Below are 23,119 nucleotides of genomic sequence, written 5' to 3' on the forward strand. Positions count from 1 at the left end.
TCGCCTTCCCGTTCGAATCCTTGGATGCACACACAGGGTGGTGAATTGCCCGAGCACGCAGCATCCCAGGGTGCTTCCCCGCCAGCATCCCCCTCCGCCAGCCCCCAGAGCGCCCGCTCCCACGTCAGCAGCTTGGCCAGGCTCCTTTTGGAAACACCCGTGTCCTTGGGTGGCTTCAGCCCTGCGAGGGACCGGGCAGGGGGGACAAGACACCAGAGGGGCTCAGTTTCCAGCTGGAGACACCCATCACCCAGCCAGGACCCAGCTGCCTCCCGCACCCCACACCCCCGGGTGAAGACCCATCCTGGGTTAGGGGTAGGTTTGGCAGCCCCCCTGTTCCTTTCCCACTCCCATCTCCATTCTCACTCCCATCCCTATCCCCATCCCCATTCCCACTCCCATTCCCATCCCTATTCCCATCCCCATTCCCAAAGCCCGGGTGGATGCTGAGTGCCCCATCCATCCCCATTCCCTTGGCGGGAGCTGCCGGGGGGATTGATCCTCCCGGCTCCTCCGTCCCCAGCCCCAGGGGGGGTTCAGGTCCCCGGTCCCCGCTGCCCCCGGCCCCCCGCTGACGCCAGCCCCCGAGCGGGTCCCTCAGCCCAGCTCATTAGGGCCCGTTTGCAGCCTGCGGGGCCGTGGGCGAAGGAGTTCTGGGAAGGCATTAGCAGTAACGAGGGCGGCCGCGCTGATTGCTTTTTAATCTGCAGGAGCAACGTCAGCTCTGCGCGCATCCCCGTGGCCAGTAACAAGCTAAATGAGGCGGCCGGGCCGCTTCCAGGAAAAGAGGGTCGAGGGCAGGGGGGGGGGAAAAGCGGGGGGACCGGGGATGCGCCCCCCAGCCCCGTCTTGCTGCTCCTGGCCCCCGAGCGAGGGGGGAGCGGGCGATGGAGCGGGGTGGTGGCACGGCAGAGATGCCCGGAAGCGGGTCCCACGACGGGACCCTCGGCAGACAAGGTCGGGCCGGGGTGGTGGTGGTGGTGGGGTTCCTGGAAACGGCGGGCGACTCATTTAGCTCGTTACCGGTCCTCGTTACGCTAATGCCAGCCCAGTCCCCACCACCCTTAAAGGGCACTAATGAGCCGGGCTGAGGGTCCCGCTCGGGGCCTGCCCTCGGCCGGGAGGGAGGGGGGGGGGGCAGCGCTGCCCGGCGCCTCTGCTTCGGGAGGTGCGATGAGCATCGCCCCGGCCTCAGCCCGGGCCGGCGGCGGATGGGGCCCTTTAAGGCGCGAGCCCGGAGCCGCCCTGACGTCAGCGGGGCGGGCACGCCCGGGCAGCCGCAGCCCCGGCGGCCCCAGCTCCACCGCCCCGGTGAGCGCGGGGGGGTAGGGGGACTGCGGGGGCCGGGGGGGGTATGGGGGTGCCCGAGGGGCAAAGAGTGCCGGGGAGGGGAGGTGGGACATGGGGGTGTCAGGGTGCTGGGGAGGGGAGGTGCGGTATAGGGGTGACAGGGGTGCTGGAGAGCCGGGGGTGTTGGGGTGCCCAGGGTGCTGGAGACCTGGAGGTGGGTGATATGGGGGTGCAGAGGGTGCTGAAGACCTGGAGGTGGAGGTATCGGGGTGCCCAGGGTGCTGGAGACCTGGAGGTGGGTGATATGGGGGTGCAGAGGGTGCTGAAGACCTGGAGGTGGAGGTATTGGGGTGCCCAGGGTGCTGGAGACCTGGAGGTGGGTGATATGGGGGTGCAGAGGGTCCTGGAGACCTGGAGGTAGAGGTATCGGGGTGCCCAGGGTGCTGGAGACCTGGAGGTGGGCCATATGGGGGTGCAGAGGGTGCTGGAGACCTGGCGGTGGGGGTACTGGGGTGCCTAGGGTGCTGGGGAGTGGGGCTGAGGGAATTGGGGTACCCAGAGGACTGGGGTCATGGAGAGCTGGAGGTGGGATATGGGGGAACCCAGGGTGCTGGGGACCTGGAGGTGAGGGAATTGGGGTGCACAGGGTGCTGGGGTGCTGGAGGTGGAGGTATTGGGGTGCCCAGGGTGCTGGAGACCTGGAGGTGGGTGATACGGGGGTGCAGAGGGTGCTGGAGACCTGGAGGTGGGGGAATTGGGGTGCCCAGAGAGCTGGGGTCATGGGCAGCTGGAGGTGGGGGTATTTGGATGCCCAGGGTGCTGGAGACCTGGAGGTGGGGGTGTTGGGGTGCCCAGGGTACTAAGGAAGCCTGGTATTGGGGTACCCAGAGTGTTGGGGTGCTGGGGACCTGGAAGTGGTGTACAGGGGTGCTCAGGGTGATGAGGTGCTGGCGGTGGGGGTATTGGGGTGCCCAGGGTGCTGGGGACCTGGAAGTGGGGTATCAGGATGCCCTGGGTTGCTGGGGTCCTGGAGGTGGGGTGCTGGTACCCAGCGTGTGGTGACTCTGGTGTCCTGGGGAAGCCGGTACCCAGGGTATTGGGGGGGAGGCTGGTATTTGGGGGTGCCCCGTCCCCCACCCCACATTGCTCATCAGCTGCCCTATCCCACACAGCGCCCCATGCCCGTCCCCGCCTGACCCCGCCACCATGGCCGGGGCGCAGGGCTGCGGCGAGGGGAAGATCGCGGGGCTCTACGACCTGGAGCGCACCTTGGGCAAAGGCCACTTTGCCGTGGTGAAACTGGCCCGGCACGTCTTCACCGGGCAACGGGTGGCCGTCAAGGTGATTGATAAGAGCAAGCTGGCCGGGGAGGCGGCGGGGCAGCTCCTGCAGGAGGTGCGCTGCATGAAGCTGGTCCAGCACCCCAACGTGGTGCGCCTCTACGAAGTCATCGACACCCACGCCAAGCTCTACCTCATCCTGGAGCTGGGCGACGGCGGGGACATGTTCGACCACATCATGAGGCACGAGGGGGGGCTGGCCGAGGCGCGGGCCAAGCACTACTTTGCCCAGATCGTCCACGCCATCTCCTACTGCCACAAGCTCCACGTGGTCCACCGTGACCTCAAGCCCGAGAACGTGGTCTTCTTCCAGGAGCAGGGGGTGGTCAAGCTCACTGACTTCGGCTTCAGCAACCGCTTCCAGCCTGGCAAGATGCTCACCACCAGCTGTGGCTCGCTGGCATATTCGGCGCCCGAGATCCTGCTCGGGGACGAGTACGATGCCCCGGCTGTCGGTAAGGGCGGTGGGGCACAGCCGCGGCTGGGGACATGCCTCCTGCATGTCCCTCGTCCCTGCCAGCCAGGTACCACCTCGCTTTTGGCCCCTTAGGCTGGTAGCACCCGTGCTCCAGTGGCACTGCTGTGTCCCCCCCGCCCCAGGGAGAAATCCCGTCCCTTGGGTGCTCGGTCACCCAGCCCTGCCCTGGCACAGGGTGGTCCTCTCTGCGGAGACCGTCCCTGCGTCCGCAGAGCGATGGCTTTCCCACCCCAAGGAGGGCAAAAAGCCCAAGGAGGCTGCGAGCTTGGCATGGCATCTGCCGGGGCTTGCTGGGAGCAGTGCGAGGGTGACGAGCCGGCTCTAGCCATTATTTTGAGGGGGAGGGAAGCGATGCCGGAAGGAAACCTGCTCCGGGATGCCGGCATTGGGTGGAGGAGCCCCCAAAGTTTCCTCTGCTCCGTCCCCGCCCTGGAAACCGCTTCCTCTCCATGGGTCCCCGCGCCCTTCCTCCCCTGGCCGGCGTGCTGGGGGGCCGGGGAGTCCGTCCCCAGGGCACGGGGAGCCGGGCTGGGGGCACCCAGTGGCTCTGCTGGGACAGAGGGGACGTGGGAGGGAAGCGGGATCCGAGCCAGCTCTGCTGGAATTTAGGGCAGGAGGATTTAGCAAAACAAAACAGGAGCCCTTAAAGGAAAAATCCCAGCGTCGGAGCGGGGAAAAGGCAGCTCCAGAGCTGAAGAGGGGGAGGGATTGTGGAGACGGTAGGAAGATGAGCTGGTGGCTCTGCAGAGGGAAAGGAAGGGAGAAAAGCAGCGCAGATGAGAAATCTCCAAACGCAAGCACTTGAGTTAAGAAGCTGAAGGTATTAACGAGAGCCCCAGGAGGTGCTCGGCCTCCCGAAAAAGCTCTTTTGCCGAGAGTTGATGTGCTTGGAGCCGGGGAAGATGCTGCTGGCTCTGTCCCTGTCCCCAGCTGCAGGCAGCTGGAGAGCCCAGGTCAGTGCTGCGTGCCCTGTCCCATGGCTGTGCTGTCCCCTCCGGCACAGCCCGGTGCCGGGATGCTGGTGGTGGGGTCTGTGTGGGAACTGGGAAGAAGAGTAATGACATGAAACAGTGACCGGGGAGGGGACAGAGCTTGGGGTTGGCCTCTGTGTCCCCACCTGGGAAAGGGGATGGACTTCAACTGCTTTGGTGAAGACCCCTGTGGGGATGGGGAAGGTTCTTCCCCGCCTTGGTGGGGCTGTGGTCCCCCCCATCCGTGGGAGGAGCATCCCAGTGAGCACTGGTCTCTGCTGGATCAGCACTGGGGGTCTGGGGGGGTGACCTCCCCACGGGGTCAGGGCTCTCTCCTGGGGCATGGTGGGCACAACCTGAGCTGCTGCTGCTGCTTCTTGCAGACATCTGGAGCTTGGGGGTCATCCTCTACATGCTGGTGTGCGGCCACCCCCCCTTCCAGGAGGCCAACGACAGCGAGACCCTCACCATGATCATGGACTGCCGCTACACCGTCCCCCCCCACGTCTCGGCACAGTGCGCTGAGTAAGCACCTCTCCCCCCACACCGAACCCCCCCCTGGACCCCAAATTCCTGCCTCCAGGGGTGGGTGCCCCGTCCCGGGGTGGGGGGGTTATGTGTGTGCCTGGGAGCTGAGGTGGGGAAAAAGGGGGTAAAGCAGCCAGGTTTGGGGATTGCAGCGTTTCCCGCCCCCCCCGCCCTTTCCCCGCCAGCCTCATCTCCAGGATGCTGCAGCGGGACCCGAAGCAACGAGCCTCCCTGGAGCAGATCGAGGGCCACCCATGGCTGCAGGGGGTGGACCCGTCCCCCGCCAGCCGCTGCCTCCTGCCCCTCACCTCCCACAAGCGCGTCTCCCAGGAGGAGCACGAGATCATCCTCCAGGCCATGACCTGCGGGAACATCGCCGATCGGGACACCATCCAGGAGTGAGTGACGGAGTGGGGATGTCCCCCCTGTAAAGGGGTCTTGCGTGGGTAAAGGGGGGGGGTGTCTCTCCGAGCGCGTCCCCAACGTGTGTCCCTCGGTGTCCCCACGCAGGGCGCTGGAGGCCGACCGCTACAACCACATCACAGCTACGTATTTCCTGCTGGCGGAGAGGATGCTGCGGGAGAAGCAGGAGAAGCAAGGCCACCGCCTCAGCCTGGTCTACAACCTGGCCAAGGAGGTGCAGAGCAGGTCAGCCTCCCTCCCACATCCCCCCCCCGCCCCCGATGCCACCCCAGGTCCCCAGTGCAGGGTCCCGGCCAGTCCCCTGTCCCCATCCTCAGTGGGGCCCTTGCGATACCCAGCTGGGTACCGACATCTCATACCTTTCCTTTCCCAGGACCAACTTATCAGACACGTTTGGCCCTGTGGGCAGCGCCAGTGGCCTCTTGCCCTTCACGGAGGTACCAGGTGGCCTTGCCACGGGCTCCCGGCTGCCCCCTCTGCCCACCGGAGGGGACATCGGCGGCCGGCAGCCCCCCGGGACCCTGCTGAAAGTCCCCGCCGTTGATACCGCTATCACCAAGAGCACCCCGGCCCTGCAGCAGATCTGTGAGGAGGAAGAGGAGGAGGATGAGGAGGAGGAAGGGAGGCCCAGCGCCATGGAGAGGAAGAGCAGCTCGCTCAACCAGGAGCAGATGCGAGACTTCCTGCACGCCCGCCGCCCGCCCGGCCGCGGGGAGGTGTGGGGGACAGGGGCCGAGTTGGGGGGCCGGGGTGGGCGCCCGGGGGCAACCTGGGCTGGGAAGGGAGGCAGCAGGGGCCAGGGTCTCCCAGCAATGCGGGGGGATGGAGCGAAGTCCCCCAGGAGGGAAGAGGACACAGAGCCCGAGGGCTCCTCGGCAGAGCCCCCTGGAGAAAGGGCAGCTGTCCCCTCGCCCCAGAGCAGCTCTGCCAGGGTCCCCCAGGCACTGGGGGCAGAGACGACACCCACCGCCCTCCCGGGCCCTGCGGAGAAGTCCCCAGGGCCTGGGTCACCCGCCAGCCCGGCCCCGGGGGGCACCGAGGGGGCTGCGGAGAACGTGATCAAGCTGGACCCGGGCAAGAGCAAGGGGGGCAGCCTGCGGGACAGGCTCCTGCAGATCCCCCTCTGCGAGAAAGCCCTGGCCTTCAAACTCCGGCCAGGCTCCAAGGAGAGTCTCCTCTCCCTGGGGCAGTTCAACTGCTGCCACGTCATTTAAACCCCCGGGATGAGGGTCTGGGCCCACTGCGGGGTCCGGGAGGTGCCCGCTCCCCTGCCTGCGCCCCACGGAGCAGCGGCCATGGGGCTGGAGGCGGGCGCGGGCATGGTGCCCCTGCTTTGTCGCCCGCAGTGGCCACCCGGCTCGCAGCCACCCGGGGCACCCGCTGCGGTGCCAGGCTGGGACAGACCCCCGGGACGGGACTGCCCGGGGTGGCGATGGGGGCTGGGGGCTGTCCCCACACCGCCCAGCGTGTCCCCAAACCCCCGGGGCTGCCATGGCCCCGCCGGGGGTTGGATGGGCCACCACGCGTTTTTTTTAACTACTAGAAATAACTTTTTTAAATAGTCTATTTTAATGTAATTAAATAGAGAGTGCTATATCCCCCTCCGACCCCTCCCCTGGGACGGCAGCTCCCCCCCCCCCAGGCCCCCACAGCCTGCACGGCCCCGGGGCCAGCAGTGGCCATGGGGCAACCGCTTGCCTGCCTGCAGCCCCCTTGCCCCCCCGCCGTCCGTTCCCCCCCCTGGCCGGGGCCAGGCGCAGCCCTGCCCGCGGCTGCGTGTGACCCGACACCGTCCCCTCCGGCCTCCCCTGCAAATAAGCTTCCTATTTATTATCTCTTTGTTTTCTTGCTGGCAAGAAATGAATGAGGAGGGAGGCGGGGGCCGGAGCTTTGGCCCCAGCCGTGCGGGGCGCGCGCCGAAGGGATGGGAGCCGCTGGGAAGCAAAGTTCCCTCGGGCCAATAAAAAATAAGCTCGTGGGTTGATGCGGGTACCGTGTCTCGTTGTGGAAAAAAAAAACCCACTGCAGAACCCCCCCAAAAAGAGAGAGAGAGGGAGCGGGGTGCCCGGCAGCGTCTGGCTGAGCCGAGGCGGGCGGTAGGGTCTGTGCAATGGGCGCAGCGGGCGAGGGCAGGGCTGGTTTTGGGGGGGGGGAAAGCAGCCACCTCCCCCGTGTTCCCTGCGGCAGGAGCGAGGTCCGGGCACGTCTGTGGCTCGTGGTGGTGCTTGTCCCTCAGCTCAAAGCCGGGTTTTGGCCCAAAACGGAGCTCCTGGGGGGCACAGAGGGGAATGAGGCCAGGGATGGGGAACACCCGAAGGTGCAAGGAGGGCCTGGGGCACATTGAAAGGCGTCACCAGCCTTGAGGGGCAACCATGCTCGGCCCGTGGGTGCCACCAGTCCTTTTCCAGCCCCTAACCCTGGGGAGGGGGGCAGCAGCCCACCCCGGAGCCCCCCAGTTCCCACCCCATTCCCTTCTCCAGCCCTGGCTGCTTTCCCTCCAGCTCTGCTGTGTCTCTCCGTACCCCCAAATAACACCCTTCCCTCTCCCCATTGTCCCACACCGGATCCCTCTCCCTGGGGTGGCCAGAAGAAGACAACAGTGGTGCTACATGGGTGTCCGATGGGATGGAGCCGATCCTGGGAAGGCCCCAGTGGGAAAAGAAGCAGGAGGGGGGGGCCTTGGGGAGGCTGGAACCCCCCGACAGAGATGCCCCATCGCTCCTAAAGGATAAAGCCATCGCCTGAACAGGGGCTTGAACCCTGGACCCTCAGATTAAAAGTCTGATGCTCTCCCAGCTGAGCTATCCAGGCTCATGCCTAGATAATTTGGGGGTTGTTTCAGACAAGCAGTGAGGACCCCACTTCACTGTGTCACCAGAGGGACAATAAGGGGACTCCCTTAGACCTCTCCCACCCCAACAAGGATACCACATGAGGAGGAACCTCCACCAGGAGCTCTACCCTCCCCTGGCACCTCTTACTCGGGCGAGGATGGGGACACTCAGGGAAGGGGAGGCACAAACGCCGGGTCTGTCCCCTTGGGGACAGCCAAAAGCCAGAGTGAGGAGGAGGAGGAGGAGAAGAACAGCCCGGCGAGTATGGGTGGAAAATCCCAACCCAGCAGCCGTGGGCTCTGAAGTGGCTCTTCCCGAGCCCAGCGGCGGCTCCTCTGCTCCTGCCCCAGCGCTGGACCAGCCCCCAGCGGGCACCCATCCCCGGGGTGGGAGGTGTGCAGGAGCCACAGGGATGCAGGGAGGGCAAGCGGGGGGCTGTCGGGGGGCTGCCAACCCCCCTTTTCCCCCCCCGCCCCCCACTGTCCCCACGGATCCCCGCAGGACAGCTGTGACCGCAGAGTGGTCAGTTCTCTGGGGGTAGTCCTGGTGTGTTTTATACTGGTGTCGGGATCAATGCCGGTTCTTTAGTGCTATTAATGTTAATTCTCCCATTAAATCTTATTTATATTTCAACCCTCGGGTTTCCTTGTTTCTCCCTTCCCGGGTGGGGAGGGCCCATCGGGTGAGAGAATAATTGGCTGAATGACAAGAAATTGTCCTCAAACCGTGACCCCGTGCCCTCGGAGGGGGCCACGAGCCGGGGTGGGCTCCAAGGCCACCTGTCCTTTCCTCCCCGTCCTGCCCCACGGGGCACCCACCCCACAGGAGGGCAGAGCTGACCTCGAACACTCACGGGGTTGGGGGGAGCCGTGGGAACAGCCCGGTCCCACAAAAAGCCTCTTCCAACACCTCCCCTGCACTAATTGGCTTCGTTAAGAGGAACCAGCGAGGACATCTGCCCTCCCTTCTGGCGGGGCTGGGGCCAGAATTAATTAATTAGCCAGGGGAACGGAGGGGCGGCCGCGCGCCTCGGAGCTGGGCACGGCTGGCGGGGTGGGGGCGTGTTGACTGTGTAAGTTAATTATCCTGATTAATTAGACCCTACTGCTTTTAGCCTGTGACTATGTGGTGGTGTGACCCCCTCAGTGACCAGCACTGAGACACGGCCCCGTGGCAGCCACAGGGACACCACAGCCCCCCGAGGTGCACCAGGACCCCTCAGGGGGGCCCTGTGGGTCCCCTGACCCCTCGGAGAGGCACACGGAGACCCCCCAGACCTCTCAGAGACCCCCAGATCCCTCAGAGACCCCTCAGGCCCCTTGGAGAAGGACACGGGGACCCCCAGGTGGCACACAGAGACCCCCCCAGGCCCCTCAAACCCCCCAAAGAGGCACACAGAAACCCCTCAGAGACCCTTGGGCCCCCTAGATCCCCCAGAGAGTCACACAGACACCCCCAGGCCCCATAGAACCCCTCAGACCCATCAGAGACCCCCACAGAGGCACACAGGGACCCTCCAAGGCCCTTCAGAAGCCCCCCAGGCCCCTCAACCCCCTCAAAGAGGCACACAGAGACCCCTAGACCCCCTAGATCCCCCACAGAGTCACACAGAGACCCCTCCCAGGCCCCATAGAACCCCTCAGACCCCCAGATGGCACACAGAGACCCTCCAAGGCCCTTCAGAAGCCCCCCAGACCAGCACACAGAGACCCCCAAGGCCCCTCAACCCCCCCCCAAAGAGGCACGCAGAGACCCTTACACCCCCTAGACGCCCTAGATCCCCCAGGGAGTCACACAGAGAACCCCCCAGGCCCCATAGAACCCCTCAGATCCGTCAGAGATCCCACAGAGGCACAGAGGGACCTTCCAAGACCCTTCAGAAGCCCCCCAGACCAGCACACGGAGATCCCCAAGGCCCCTCAAATCCCCCCAAAGAGGCACACAGAGACCCCTAGACCCCCCAGGGAGTCACACAGAGAACCCCCCCAGGCCTCACAGAACCCCTCAGACCCGTCAGAGACCAGTCTCAGAGGCACAGAGGGACCCTCAGACCCATCAGAGACCTCCAGCTTCCTCAGACAGGTGGCTGCAGGGCGCCCCTCTCAGTGTTATGTCCCTCCGCGGCCGCCGTCGCCCGGAGAAGGGGAGGGGAGGACGGGGGGAGACGGAGCTCCCCGCCCACCCGGAAGCGCCGCGCGGGGACCACGTGGTGCCGACCCACGTGTGGGCAGCGCCATGGCGTCGGCGCCCAAGAGGCCCAAGGTACCGGGGAACCGGGCGGGGGGGGGACGGGGGACGGTGACACGGAACGGGGCCGTGGGAGGCCCCACCGCTCCCCACCCTGGTTTTTTCCCTCCCCCTTCCCCAGCAGGCGGCCGCCGGGAGCAGCGCCGACCCCCTGCCCGCCTTCCTGGCCTGGTGCGGGCGGGCCGGGGTGGAGCTCAGCCCCAAGGTGAGGCACCGCCGACCGGGCCGCCCCCTTCCCCCCGCTCCCGGTGCGTGTGTGTGTGTCGTCCCCCCCCCTCCTCACCCTGACCCGGTGCTGTCCCCCAGGTGCGGCTGAGCAGGGCGGGCGCGGTGGCCGGGTACGGGATGCTGGCGGCGCAGGAGCTGGAGGAGGGAGAGGTGGTGCTGGCGGTGCCCCGCAGCGCCCTGCTCTCCCAGCACACCACCGCCATCCACCCCCTCCTGCGGGAAGGTGAGCGCCCCACACACCCACACCCCTCGGGGCCTTCCCCCCCACACACCCCACCCTACCCCACCCCGGGATGAAGGTGAGGAGTCGTTCCTGATGGAGCCAGAGGGTGGGGAAGTGTGTGTGTGTGGTAGTGTTGGAAAGAAAAGGGTTAAGGGTGACCAAAAGCCCAGGTTTCGCCACCGAGGGGACGGTGTGAATGGGGAAGGTGGGGTTGGGGACATGGGGTCATCAGAGCTGGATAGAGCCACACTGCTCCCAAAGCCAAGAGGAGTCCCCAAATTAGAGACTTAATTGCTTTGAGGGTGGCAGAGCACTGGAAGAGGCTGCCCAGGGAGGTGGTGGAGTCTCCTCTGGAGATACTCAGACTCCACCTGGACGCGTTCCTGTGGAATCTGCTCTGGGTGGACCTGCTCTGGCAGGGGGGGTTGGAGGAGATCATCTCCAGAGGTCCCTTCCAACCCTGACCGCCCTGTGATGCTGCTTCCTTTTTCTGCCCACCGTGTGAAGAACCCAGGTTTAAGACCCCATTATTGGAGCATCTCTCATCTTTAAGAGACAACCACCCCTGGGAAGGTGGCCCAGGACAGACACTACTAGAAAAAAGAAAACACAAAAAAACCCAACCAGTTCCTTTCTTGCTGAAGGCACCCAAAGCCTTGGGGTGAGGAGGGAGAGGTGGGGGGGGTGTTTCTGGCTCATCCATAGCTCCAGAGCAGCACCTTCTGCTTCAGCTCTTCACCCCAGGAAGGAGACAGGCCATGAGGCTCGTGGCACCGGGCTTTGGTTCTTGGAAGGCTTGTTTGTTCTCCAAGAAAAGGACCGAAACCTCAGATCAACTTAATTTTAACTTACTACTTCTTGTCTCTGGTTGGGTAGCCCAGGAGTCCCTGCAGAGCCAGTCCGGGTGGGTGCCTCTCCTGCTGGCCCTGCTGCACGAGTACACAGCCAGCAACTCCCACTGGCAGCCCTACTTCTCCCTCTGGCAGGACTTCAGGAGCCTGGATCACCCCATGTTCTGGTAAAAGTGACACCAAGCGAGGCTCGGGGGTGGCTGGGTTTGACAACTGAATGAAGCAGGCACAGCCCAGGGGCTGACCAGGACTCCTAAGGTGGGATGTGGTCCTCCTGCATGATTCCATCCCGCTATTCAGAGAGTCCAGCTCTGGGGCCACCAAAAGCAGAAGGACATGGACCTGCTGGAGTGGGGCCAGAGGAGGCCACGGAGATGCTGGGAGGGCTGGAGCCCCTCTGCTGTGAGGACAGGCTGAGAGAGTTGGGGGGGTTCAGCCTGGAGAAGAGAAGGCTCCGGGGAGACCTTAGAGCCCCTTCCAGTCCCTCAAGGGGCTCCAGGAAAGCTGGGGAGGGACTCTGGATCAGGGAGGGGAGCCACAGCATGAGGGGGAAGGGTTTGACACTGAAAGAAGGGAGATTGAGATGAGATGTGGGGAAGAACTTCTTTGCTGTGAGGGTGGTGAGAGCCTGGCCCAGGTTGCCCAGAGAAGCTGTGGCTGCCCCATCCCTGGAGGGGTTCAAGGCCAGGTTGGAGGGGGCTTTGAGCAACCTGGTCTGGTGGGAGGTGTCCCTGCCCAGGGCAGGGGTGGGACTGGATGGTCTTTAAGGTCCCTCCCAACCCAAACCATTCTGTGATGATGATTCTATACTCTAGCCCTGTGGTGACAGTGGCAGTAGCCCGAGGGACTCCCCTGCCTGGGGTGGAACTACCTACAGGCAAGACCAGAAAACAGGAACCCACAGAGCACCAGAAAGCTGAGATTTAGAAGGAGGAAGGAGTTTATAGATGCTTCTCCTGGGGCAGATGGAGATAAACCTGCCGTTTTTCTTGCAACAGGCCTGAAGAAGAGCGAACAAGGCTCCTGCAGGGCACAGGCATCCCAGAAGCTGTGGAGAAAGATCTGGCGAACATCCACCTAGAGTACAGCTCCATCATCCTGCCTTTCATGGAGGCCCACCCTACTGTCTTCGACCCCAAGCTGCACACGCTGGAGTTGTACAAGCAGCTGGTGGCATTTGTCATGGCCTACAGGTGAGAAGTGAAGAGCAAGGACAAGGAGTAAGGTCACAGGAGGACAATTACAGGCTGCGTTACTTAGAAGGTGGCAGTGGCACAAGAACGTTAAGTTTAAGGTGAAGCTGACCCTGTGCTGCAGGGTCTAACGCTGGCCTGTCCATCTTCCTCATCTTAGCTTTCAGGAACCTTTGGAGGAAGAAGATGAAGATGAGAAGGGGCCCAATCCTCCCATGATGGTGCCTGTAGCAGATATTTTGAATCATGTGGCCAACCACAATGCCAACCTGGAATACTCTCCTGTGAGTGCAGAGCCACCGTGCCAGGCATAGTCACGGTCCGGTTCCTCTTCACCGTGAGACCTCCAGGAGTGGTGGTACAGCAGGGCCGGCTCGCCCTGCCCACCAGGGCAGCAAGTCTGGCTCGGATCTCGTTAATATGAAGTTAATTTGCTCTACATTCTCCCTGTTACATGCCTGGCTTTAGCTAGGAAGAGCTTAGGATCACGTGAGCCTCTTTGAAAAACCTTATTTCTGAGGGTGGTGGGATCACGGCAGCTCTGAGAGCCTCTTCTCTCCCTGCTTGCAGCAATGTTTGCGGATGGTGACAACACGGCCCATCAGGAAAGGGCAGGAGATCTTCAACACCTATGGGCAGATGGCCAACTGGCAGCTCCTCCACATGTACGGCTTCGCCGAGCCCTACCCCAGCAACACCAACGACACGGCCGACATCCAGATGGTGACAGTACGCGAGGCAGCGCTGCAGCGTGAGCGGCACCCAAAGCCACTCGGGAAAAGGATGGGGTGGGGGGGGGACATACACACTCTTAAATAATCATGGAGTGACACAGGGACCAAAGGCAACATGAAAAATAAGGCCGTTGCACGGCATTTCTGGGGCTAGGAGTTGGTTTTCTGCCTGTTTCCCCCACCCTGCACCGCAACCCGAGTTGGGTTTGCAGCTCCGCTGTCTTCAAAACAGGTGCCAGCAGCCAAGCCCAGCAGCAACTGGTCTCGGAGCAGTGGGACTTCTTGTGCCAGCTGGAGATGGTGGGGGAGGAAGGCGCCTTTGTGCTCGGCTGGGATGAGGTGCTGACAGAGGAAGAGCTCTCTACGACCCTGAAGGTAAAGGCTGCCAAGGGGTGGAAGAGCTACACAAGTATTACAGCTGTAAAACCAGCACACAAAATGGTTCAGTGAAGGGTTGACAAACCTGTAAAGGCTTTTTGGTACTCACACTCCTGCGTGAAAAGCTGTAGGGAGTGTGGTTGCCCATCTACCAGGTCCTGGTACTGTCATTTTCCTCTCCTGAACTAACCACCCTCATGCACTTACGAACTGGTCTTGAATGGCTCTGGGGCTCCTGCTGTCCTTGAGAGCTTTTCACCTCTGTAGGTCGCAGCTTAGAGGTCCTTCAAGACAGTTCCCAAAAGCCAGGTTTGCTGTTTGAATGTTCTTCTAACCCCCAAGTTATTTGTGATGCAGTATTTAAGCCAGTTTTACACCTTTAGTGCAGCCAAGGGATGACTCCCCTGCTCCACGTGGCCTTCAGACCACGCTTCTCTAGAGGAGAAAGCCTGACGTTCTCACGCTGCCGGTGACTTCTCTTTTCATGGGTCATTCCAGGTGCTGTGCATGTCAGAAAAAGAATTCAAGGAGTATAAAGAACAAGATGGCTGGGAAGAAGACAGTGAGGAAGAGGAAAACTCTACCCTTTCCTACGAGGCTCTCTCCAGACTTAAAACCCCTTGCAAGAAGCTCCTTTACGACAGCGTGGTGCTGACCCTGGAGTCCTACGCGTCTGACTTGAAAGCAGAGCAGGACTTGCTGAACAACAAGGAGGCTTATGAGAAGCTGAGCCAAAGGGAGCAGCAAGCTTTGCACGTGCGCTACGGCCAGAAAAGGATTTTGCATCAGCTGCTAGAGCTGGTACGCTAGAAACCTGGCTGTCCCTAGAAAGGAACTGCCCAGAACGGTGCTGGGCAAGGGAAGGTCAGCTTCTGGCCATCTCTTCCACAACAGCGAGAACAGATGGCGAGATGAAATACGGGCACGCTTGTCCCTCATATGGCACGTGGCTTTTCAGCTACCTCTACATGAGCTACCTTCCACAGCACACAAGTGGTTTGGGGTGGTATTACCTTGTAGTGAGAGCTCTGGAGCACAGCTACGACCTTCTTCTAGAAGAGTTAAGAAAACCCAGATCTCCAAATAGCTGCTTTAGGAAGGCAGACAGATTGTCGGAGTAACAAGTGGGCTCCCTCATTTAGCATCCGAAGTTTAAGGCAAGAACTGTTCCTTGTCCAGATGAAGAGGGTGGAAGCCTAAGCGGGCAGCTCTTACTTACAGAGGCTCAAAGTACCTGTCAGGTGGACATGCCAACACTGACAAACTAAACTCTTCACTTAAAATTCTGTTAATACCGAGCATTTTGAAGAGCATGAGCCCATCCATCTGGTTTTCATATAGGCTCAGTATAGCAAGATTATTTCCTTTTACCTCTATAAAAGGCCTTTCTGTATGGGCTTGAGAATACTCTATCTGCAGAGGAGCAGAGTCACAGCTATTGGATACACCCCCTCCAGTTCATGCAGTTCTTCCCCAAACTCAGACATTGCCCTGCATCACATTTAGCTGCAGTAGTATTTTTCTCCTCAGCAGTTTTTGCCTGACGAAACACCGGAAGTTTGCAGACCAAGCTATATTTAATAAAGACGCTGTTTCTTATCCAGCCAATGCTGTCTACTTCAACAGGGTGCAAAGCTCCATCTAAAAGGGGCAGGGGTCTTCTCTGCTGCTGCAGTTCGAAGCACAAACCCAGACTATTCGTGTACATAAAGGTCAGCTACAGCCCTACCTGTACTGCTGGGGGGCAGGGTGAGGTTTTTTAATTCCCCTTTTAAAGTGGTGTAGAGTCCAGCCTGCCATCCTGGCTCTTCTCTTCCAACAGCAGACCAGATTTCAAACTAGGCACACAGTGGATCAAAAGGTTAGTCTTCATTTTTTTAAACACCATTTACTTTAACAGCACCTGATGCAGGTTCCTCCCCTGCCAAGAGAGGGTATGAACTGCAGTGGCCTCCATCCTACCAGCCCAACTCATGTCACTGGGATTTTTTTTTTTTTTTTTTTTTTGAGTCCTGTCCACCTTCCACCCCCTCTTTTCACCAGCCCAACAGTTGTTAAAGCCTGAAGGGAAGGGAACCAGCTGTGTACAGCAGTGTTAGTACAGAACCAGAGAGACCTTGCAGCTTTGGAGTCATTAGGACAAGTCAATAAGCTCTGCATATGGTTTGCTAGAGTTAAATGGCAGGAAAAAAAAAAAATCCCATGGCATCTGGACTACATAAATTAAAACTGGTTGCTGGTAATTCTTCATGTCCTAACCCAATGCAGGAGGAAGAGTAAACTTGGAGTTGCAACACCAGAACCAAAAAAATTCCAACTTCAAAAGGCTCAGTTTCAGTGCAACTACTGGTCTGCCCAAACCGATGCCAGGGAACTGTAGGAACTGGGAAGAGACTGCTACTTAAAGCAGAGGCAACCAAAAAAACCCCACTTCCTAGGAACAGGTCACAGCTGGAGCTTGAGCTGCACAGGTGGCAGCTTGGATCTGTTTTTTGCTCTGTGCAGCAAAAGCACAGCCAGGTATGAATCCCTTAGATCTGAGCAGGAAATCCTGACCTCTCCACTCATATAACAGCAGTCAACTCACTTTTAACAGTTAAACTAGTTCTCTAAAAGAAAGCAGAGAAACTCTTATTTCTTAGTACCTGCTGGGTTGCAAGGCACAGGCTAAAGGAGTCTGCAGTATTAGCAACCCTGACACCACCTACCCTTATTACAGCTAATTAGCAACTTTGCACAGAGCCTGGCTGTAGAGAACGTCACCGCACGCAGTCCCCTTTCTGGCACAGCTTTGGCAGAGACAAACTCCGCTTGTGAACATGCAACTGAGATATTTCTATCTCCACACAACCTTCCTCTCCTTCTGCGCCTCAAAGCAAGGCCCTACCTAGTCGTAACAATTCTCCCCTCACCCTGGAAAACAAGCCCAGTTGCTTTCAAAAGGCAGCGCCCAAAACACACTGGGAAATGGCAGTTTTTGGGTGGAACAGGCTTTGAAAGACTGGGCAGCTGGGCAGGCAGGAGGGAACTGGAGAGAATAAGCAGAGTGGCACGTGCTGCATGTCATGACTTTAATGTGTAACTACAGTATGCATACATACAAGAAGTGGGAGAACTAAAGCCCAAGAACTAGAAAGGCTACAAAATACAACACATGGACCAATACTTTACAAAACATTCAAAATCCTTACAAAATGGGCTGTATTGGTCCTTTGGGTTTTTTGTTTTGTTGTGTTTTTTTCTTTTGGTTTTTTTTTGTTTTGTTTTTTTCTTTTTTTTTTTTTTTTTACAAACTTATACTGTGTGGTCACAGGACGGGGGGGTGGGAAAAGGTCTAGATTTAACCCCCCACCTTCCAAAATTTACAAGTGTCAAAAAAAAAAAAAAAAAGGAAAAAAGAAGCTATAGGCCTGGTCTCTGGTTTCTTTACTAAAAACGGCTGACCCTCTCCCAAAGGGCCTGAGGTGTGTCTTCTCCAACAGAAAGGAGGCATTCTCTGCCTGCAGCTCCACTTGCTGTCTGTCAGCATTTGATGAGGGTGGGTGGGTGGGCAAAGCAACACTGAACCTTAACCCCCTCCCTCACACCTCCCCTGCTCCCATCGTATTCCCATATTCCAAACACATCCACCCTTTTTTTTTTTTTCCTTTTTTTGTGTGTAAAACAACTGAAGTGATTTAAAGGTCCCCCATCCACATAAAGAAAAATAAGTTACATAATATTATAACTGGCTTTTCAATATTCTTTGGGAGTCTGGGAATGTCAGGACAAGGAGGTTTGCCCCAGACAAGTGCTTGGCATCAGCAGCTGCCCCTTTATTACAAGTTGGACAGGCACCAGTTACCCACCTGCCTTTTACACAATTTGCACAAACCCAGAAGTCCAGACAAACGTTTCTGTTCCTTGTATTTACACTAGTTCAAAATGATATTCACAGCATCTTCTGAATTTTGGCCAAAAAAGTCAAAAAAAAAAAAATTTGTTTCAAACTTTGGAACGTGCCCACAATAAGACTTTCAACCCAGGGTCTGTTGCGTCTACCCAATCGAGGGGGGCTGGGAAGGTCAGGAGGAGCCTTACGGAGTTCTTCTGCCGGTTGATGGGACGGGGACCTCCAGGCTGGCACATTTACAACACAAGATGCGGCTTGTCTAACTGGCACCGGTCCCTTCCATCACTTGCTGGGCCTGTTTCTGCCCCATGCAGCACTGTGCAACTGACTGGAACAACCTGAACGCAGAAACAAAGCGGCGTTACGTGCGTTTTATGGCAGCGAACGGTCCTTCCACTACAAAGCACCAAATTCTCAAGGTGTATCTCAGCCCCTGTTTCGGCTATTTATTTATTTTTTTTTTTTTTAGTGATTTTTACAGGTTAAGTTATACTCACTTCTCAATTTCTGGAGCGCAGTGAACGAACTCGTGGTTCCAGAACTTAAACGCTGGGTTTTTTATCAGCTCAATGAAAGTAATAAGGAGGCCCCAGGGATGAGGCCTATTTACAATCAATCGTTCCAAGAGAACCCTGAAATCCCAAAGTAAAAACATTAGAGCTCAAAGGTCTGAAATACACACAAAATAAGTGAAAGGAAGGACAGGGATCTGTTGGAGCAGGGCCAGAGGAGGCCATGGAGATGCTGGGAGGGCTGGAGCCCCTCTGCTGTGAGGACAGGCTGAGAGAGTTGGGGGGGTTCAGCCTGGAGAAGAGAAGGCTCCGGAGAGACCTTAGAGCCCCTTCCAGTCCCTCAAGGGGCTCCAGGAAAGCTGGGGAGGGACTCTGGATCGGGGAGGGGAACCATAGGAGGAGGGGGAAGGGTTTGACACTGGAAGAGGGGAGATGGAGATGAGATGTGGGGAAGAACTTCTTTGCTGTGAGGGTGGTGAGAGCCTGGCCCAGGTTGCCCAGAGAAGCTGTGGCTGCCCCATCCCTGGAGGGGTTCAAGGCCAGGTTGGAGGGGGCTTTGAGCAACGTGGTCTGGTGGGAGGTGTCCCTGCCCAGGGCAGGGGGTGGCACTGGATGGGCTTTAAGGTCCCTTCCAACCCAAACCATACCATTCTATGAAAAAGCTGAATGCTGACAAGTGAGACAGCTTCCTCCTCACCTGGTGATCTGTTCCTGGATGGCCTCAGTGTTGGCCTCGGCAAACAGGTAGAGCATGGTGCAACTGAAGTAGTGGGTGTGACTGTTAGGATAGCGTAGCTGGTTGGCAATTGCGTTCAAGAAAAGGTACCGGCCTGCAGAAGAAGAACAGAGAGTACATACAGTTTTCCTTACACAAAAAGGAATAAAGCAGCAATGAGTATTGCTTCAGATTTAAGGTACAAGCCTGCCTTATGAAGGCAGGTACAAGAAACAAAACCAACTGGAGATATGAAAAAGCCCTATCAACCCAGGCTGATGGGGCAGTAACGATTAATTTCAACCTCATTAAACTTATTTCTCATTCTTTTTAATACAATGAACATTGGGTTTTAATATTGCTCCTGTATTCAGAGTTCAATGTTCTAACATAGCATTATTTACTGTGAACTCACCAGCAGCTACATGAAATAATCTTCTGTATTTTTCATAGCTCTAACAGAGCATCTGGTGTTAAATTCGACATCGCATGAACTAGAAGTGTTTCCAGCTCACCTTCAGTGTCCAGGTCCACTGCCAAGTTCTGGAAGATGTCCATGTGAGCTGAGTGGGTGATGGTGCTCATAGAGGGTGTGCTGCCTTTGTTGTGAATGTGCGCAATAGCTTGAGTACCTACGTAGAGCACCAGTGCATTAATCAGCTGGATGTTGTAGCGGTTTCCAGGTTCATTTGATACCTAATAGCAAAGATAAGAAAAGCATTAACATCCTTTATTCCTCCAGCCATCGAAGGTACAGCATGTACAACAGCAGCATCCGAGGATCTTGCTTGATTATACAGACGACAAGAAGCTTGGACATCCACAAACTCAATTTGGCGTTTATCTTTCTGTAATAAAGCAGTTTTATATATATATTCAAAAGCATCAGGAAAGCGCTGACAGACCCAACTGACTATTTTTGTACTCCCTGCCTAAAAAAATTAGGTGAAGGCAATCCGAAATCACCACCTTGAGCTCAATTCACCTTTTTTAACCCCTTAAGAATTAGATCCACAGATTCCTATAACAATGAGTCCACTTGGAGCCAAAATTTAATCCAATTTCAAAAAAAAAAACCAACACACTCAAGTTCAATAAAAGCTGTTGAATCTCAGCCAATGCCTGGATAAACAGTGCTGGAGTCATGCGATGGAAGCCACAAGACTCTTCGTCACCCAGTGGCTGAGGAGGAAAAAAAAAAAAAAAAGAGGCAAGCTTGATGCAATCAGCTCTGACCACATTCTTCAGGAAAGATCTGCACTGCAGAGAGCCAAACTTTTAGATAACCTTACATTTTCACTTGCACGAGCATTTGGCAGCTCGTGTAGATAAAACCAACTGCTTTTAAATCAGAATGTTCCTCTTCCCTTAAAATCCACCTGGTTGAAACCACTTAACACACACTTAAAACATCCTTCTAGGGAGCGGGAGAAGAATTAGCCAGAGAAGTGGGGATTCTCACAGGCTTCTCTACTGCCTGGAACACCTGCTTGCTACACACCAACAAAATTCCTGCGAGAAAGGAGGGTGACTCAGGAGAGCATTTGTCCCACACTATTGAAATCCAGCCTCCTCAGAAACCAGGCACTCACTTGTAAGTTGCTGCGCAAGTCAGACAAAAAAGTGACGGGGGATCGGGTTTTGAGATAGGAATCCAAATCTTTCTTGAACTGAGGTGGCATCACTCCGGTGAAATTCGTGAGTATTCGTGGAGCGATATTAATCTCACTTAACATGTCCACCTGTCAAGAGAAAACCCAGTCAGCGAAACCATAAGCAATCTCTAAAGGAACAAATTGCAGAAGTAGATCATTAAGTGATATTACACCAACTGCTGCTGTTGACCACTTTTTCCTACCAGCAATGAGAAGAGAAAAAAAAATCTAGAACACTAGATTTTTGCAGATTTCAGCAGAAACTTGGCCTCTGTTGTGCAAAGTTCTTAGATGACCGTCTCAAAGACTTGAAAGTAGAGGATAAAAGAATTCAAGGGGGATGGCCGTAAGGCAATTCTGTCACTGCCTTTGAAGTCTCCCTATCTATGCTCAAGACAGTTTGGTAGTTAGAAAAAGCACAAATATCCACACAAGTCAAGAACAGCCCTCCTTCAGTCTCAAGAATGCTCTGAATGAGTACTGCAGCTTCATTGCCATCACCCTGCAGAGCTCAGGCAAGGGGGAACAACAGGACGAGGCTTTGGCAGTGTGAGAAAGTTCGCTTCTCGATATTCCACGATTAGAGACTGGCATACGCCCAAAGATTTAACTCGATAACATTAACACTCCTCAAAGCCTCTTCCCATTATGCAAGAGGCTCGCTTCAGAACGGTGGTTTATCTCATCGTTTTCAAGATGAGATGGTGTCCCTGTTTCTCATCAAGAAGTGTTTACGATTACATAGTGCTCGGACACGGGCTCTTCAACAATGAGTCAACCGAGTTCCAGTGGCCACAGATCCTCCTGAGCACGAGCCACACAATCCAGCACGAGCTGAACAAAACTGAGACCAGAACTGCTGGCAGAACTTTCCAACAGCAAAGCCACAAAGACCTGCTGAAGTCGTCCGTTTTTCAGTGACAAATGAGACAGTAAAATGATAAAGATGCCGTTGGTCCAACACCATCAGATCTGCAGACACCGTCAAGTCAGTCTCCCTTCGGAAAAAGAAGATTCTTCTGGTTTTCCATGCAAAGCTGGGTTCCTGACACGGCTCTCATGTAACGAGTCCTGTCCTTTCAGGTGGAGCTCGCACAGACCTCACAGGCACACTAAGTATCTATGGGTGCCTGCGAAGACACCCAAGACCAGAGTCACACGTTAAACTCCCAACCGCAACATGTTCCATGCCGATGTGCTCTACAGAACAGGGATTACATCCCGCTCTGTATGGAACCTCTCAAACGCTAAGCGTTACAAACAGAATTCAAACCTTTAAAGAACGCTATTCTGCCAGCTGCTACCTCACTTCTGGTTCCAACTACCTATTAACTTCTGAATGGTTGCATTCATTCAAGCATCAGCTTAATTTTTCCCAAAATTTCACAGCCTCTGTCCGAAAAAAAAAAAAAAAAAAAAAAAATGGTTCCCATTATCAATCCTACCTTTAGATTGGGGGTGAAGGGGTCTGGAAGCCTCATGTTCCGTGGGAAGGCACTCAGGATCAGATTCCTTAGCTGAATACAGTTAGGTGGGATCACGTCACAGAACCCATAGTGGTAGTCACATAGAAATTCTGGGAAATCATGCAGCAAGACCAGCAACACACGCAGAGTGCCCTGTGAATATAGAATAGAACATAAACGAGGTGTGTAACTGTTGGAACTGCCCAAGAGCTTGCAGAGCCATCCTTCTATGTCATGTGGTTAAGAGTAACAGGAAGAAATTAATCTGGGAAGACAGCCTGTTTCTGCCCCACACCACATTTGTATTTAACTCTTAAGATATAAATTATAACAGAAGAGTAAATCCTATTTTGCTACCACAATACTTCTACTTTCAGATAACTTCAGCTGGAAGTCTATTAGCTGACATTGTTTTACCTTGTAAAGAATTTGCATAGGTTTGGTGAGTTCCACATTTCTAAGGAAAGGAGCCAAGTACTTGAAAAGATCGATCAGTAACTGGGCATACATTGGCCAACCCTGTCAAAGAGAAAAACAGCAGGTGGAAAACGGGCAATGAAGAGCGGTTATCTTAAGTTCCAAAGTATAATTAGGCTGGTTTTCATATAAACGTACTGCTGGCTCTAGCAGCAAGAGCAGCACAGCTCATTTCAGGAGCCTTCGCTGCACATCACCCTCTACGAGTGTTTCCAGAACACTCAACATGCCCCAGCGAGCTGAGAGTATTTGGTCTAGATCACAGATCTTCCAGACTCTGACAAAGGCACGTTTATTAAATTCGATTCAGCCTGTATTCCATAATTTATCGCCACAAAGACACTCCTCCATGCAGTTAGGTGACTGTGAATACGGAAGACAACAACAGAACAGCCATGCTACTAGTGCACTCCGAGAGATGCAAAACAGGACCACACCAGACTAAGCATCCGTGTGAGCTTTTTAATTCAGAAGAGATAAACTGCAGCCACACCTTCTGCTGTGGTGTATGTGCCAGCATTCTTGCAATAAATATCCGATGGGAGATCAGTTCCAGCCAGGCATAAACAAAACCTGGAGCTTTTGTAGGCCTCAGGATGTGAAATGTGTTACTGAAAGAAAAGTTAGAGCAGGTTAGAAGTGCACAGCAATAAGATTGCTTTTCATAACATTGAGGGGAAAACA

At 56.4% G+C, this 23,119-nt stretch overlaps 3 protein-coding genes and 1 non-coding gene across 5 annotated transcripts in view; 2 read left to right on the forward strand and 2 right to left on the reverse strand.

The window, feature by feature from the left end:
- The first annotated feature begins 1,173 nt into the window (after positions 1–1,173).
- On the forward strand, positions 1,174–6,244 carry LOC141467694 (uncharacterized). The gene is made up of 6 exons (XM_074152337.1): positions 1,174–1,309; positions 2,462–3,085; positions 4,463–4,604; positions 4,793–5,005; positions 5,118–5,255; positions 5,404–6,244. The coding sequence occupies exons 1-6, from the start codon at positions 1,174–1,176 to the stop codon at positions 6,242–6,244; spliced, it is 2,094 nt and encodes a 697-aa protein (XP_074008438.1).
- Positions 6,245–7,768: 1,524 nt separating this feature from the next.
- Positions 7,769–7,841, reverse strand: TRNAK-UUU (transfer RNA lysine (anticodon UUU)). The gene has a single exon. It is a non-coding gene; the product is annotated as a tRNA-Lys (tRNA).
- A 2,226-nt stretch (positions 7,842–10,067) lies between these two features.
- On the forward strand, positions 10,068–15,324 carry SETD6 (SET domain containing 6, protein lysine methyltransferase). Of its 2 annotated transcripts, none has more exons than XM_074152206.1 (9): positions 10,068–10,126; positions 10,233–10,316; positions 10,418–10,562; positions 11,439–11,580; positions 12,412–12,606; positions 12,767–12,890; positions 13,177–13,357; positions 13,573–13,715; positions 14,217–15,324. In XM_074152206.1, exons 1-9 carry the CDS (start codon positions 10,100–10,102, stop codon positions 14,526–14,528), a joined length of 1,353 nt encoding a protein of 450 aa, XP_074008307.1. In that variant the 5' UTR covers positions 10,068–10,099; the 3' UTR covers positions 14,529–15,324. The 2 variants fall into 2 exon arrangements, with proteins under 2 accessions (XP_074008307.1, XP_074008308.1); XM_074152207.1 differs by having other exon boundaries at positions 10,085–10,126; positions 10,236–10,316.
- A 1,452-nt stretch (positions 15,325–16,776) lies between these two features.
- Positions 16,777–23,119, reverse strand: part of CNOT1 (CCR4-NOT transcription complex subunit 1) — a 60,197-nt gene continuing 53,854 nt past the window's right edge. Inside the window, exons 42-49 of the mRNA XM_074152504.1 lie at positions 22,929–23,046; positions 22,376–22,477; positions 21,938–22,111; positions 20,430–20,579; positions 19,353–19,533; positions 18,820–18,952; positions 18,108–18,242; positions 16,777–17,948 (exon numbers count right to left, since the gene is read on the reverse strand). Coding sequence (XP_074008605.1) covers positions 17,870–17,948; positions 18,108–18,242; positions 18,820–18,952; positions 19,353–19,533; positions 20,430–20,579; positions 21,938–22,111; positions 22,376–22,477; positions 22,929–23,046 — 1,072 coding nt within the window. The 3' untranslated portion in view covers positions 16,777–17,869. The remainder of the gene's footprint in view (positions 17,949–18,107; positions 18,243–18,819; positions 18,953–19,352; positions 19,534–20,429; positions 20,580–21,937; positions 22,112–22,375; positions 22,478–22,928; positions 23,047–23,119) is intronic.

Source organism: Numenius arquata, chromosome 8, assembly GCF_964106895.1.
Source record: "Numenius arquata chromosome 8, bNumArq3.hap1.1, whole genome shotgun sequence".
Taxonomy (NCBI): domain Eukaryota; kingdom Metazoa; phylum Chordata; class Aves; order Charadriiformes; family Scolopacidae; genus Numenius; species Numenius arquata.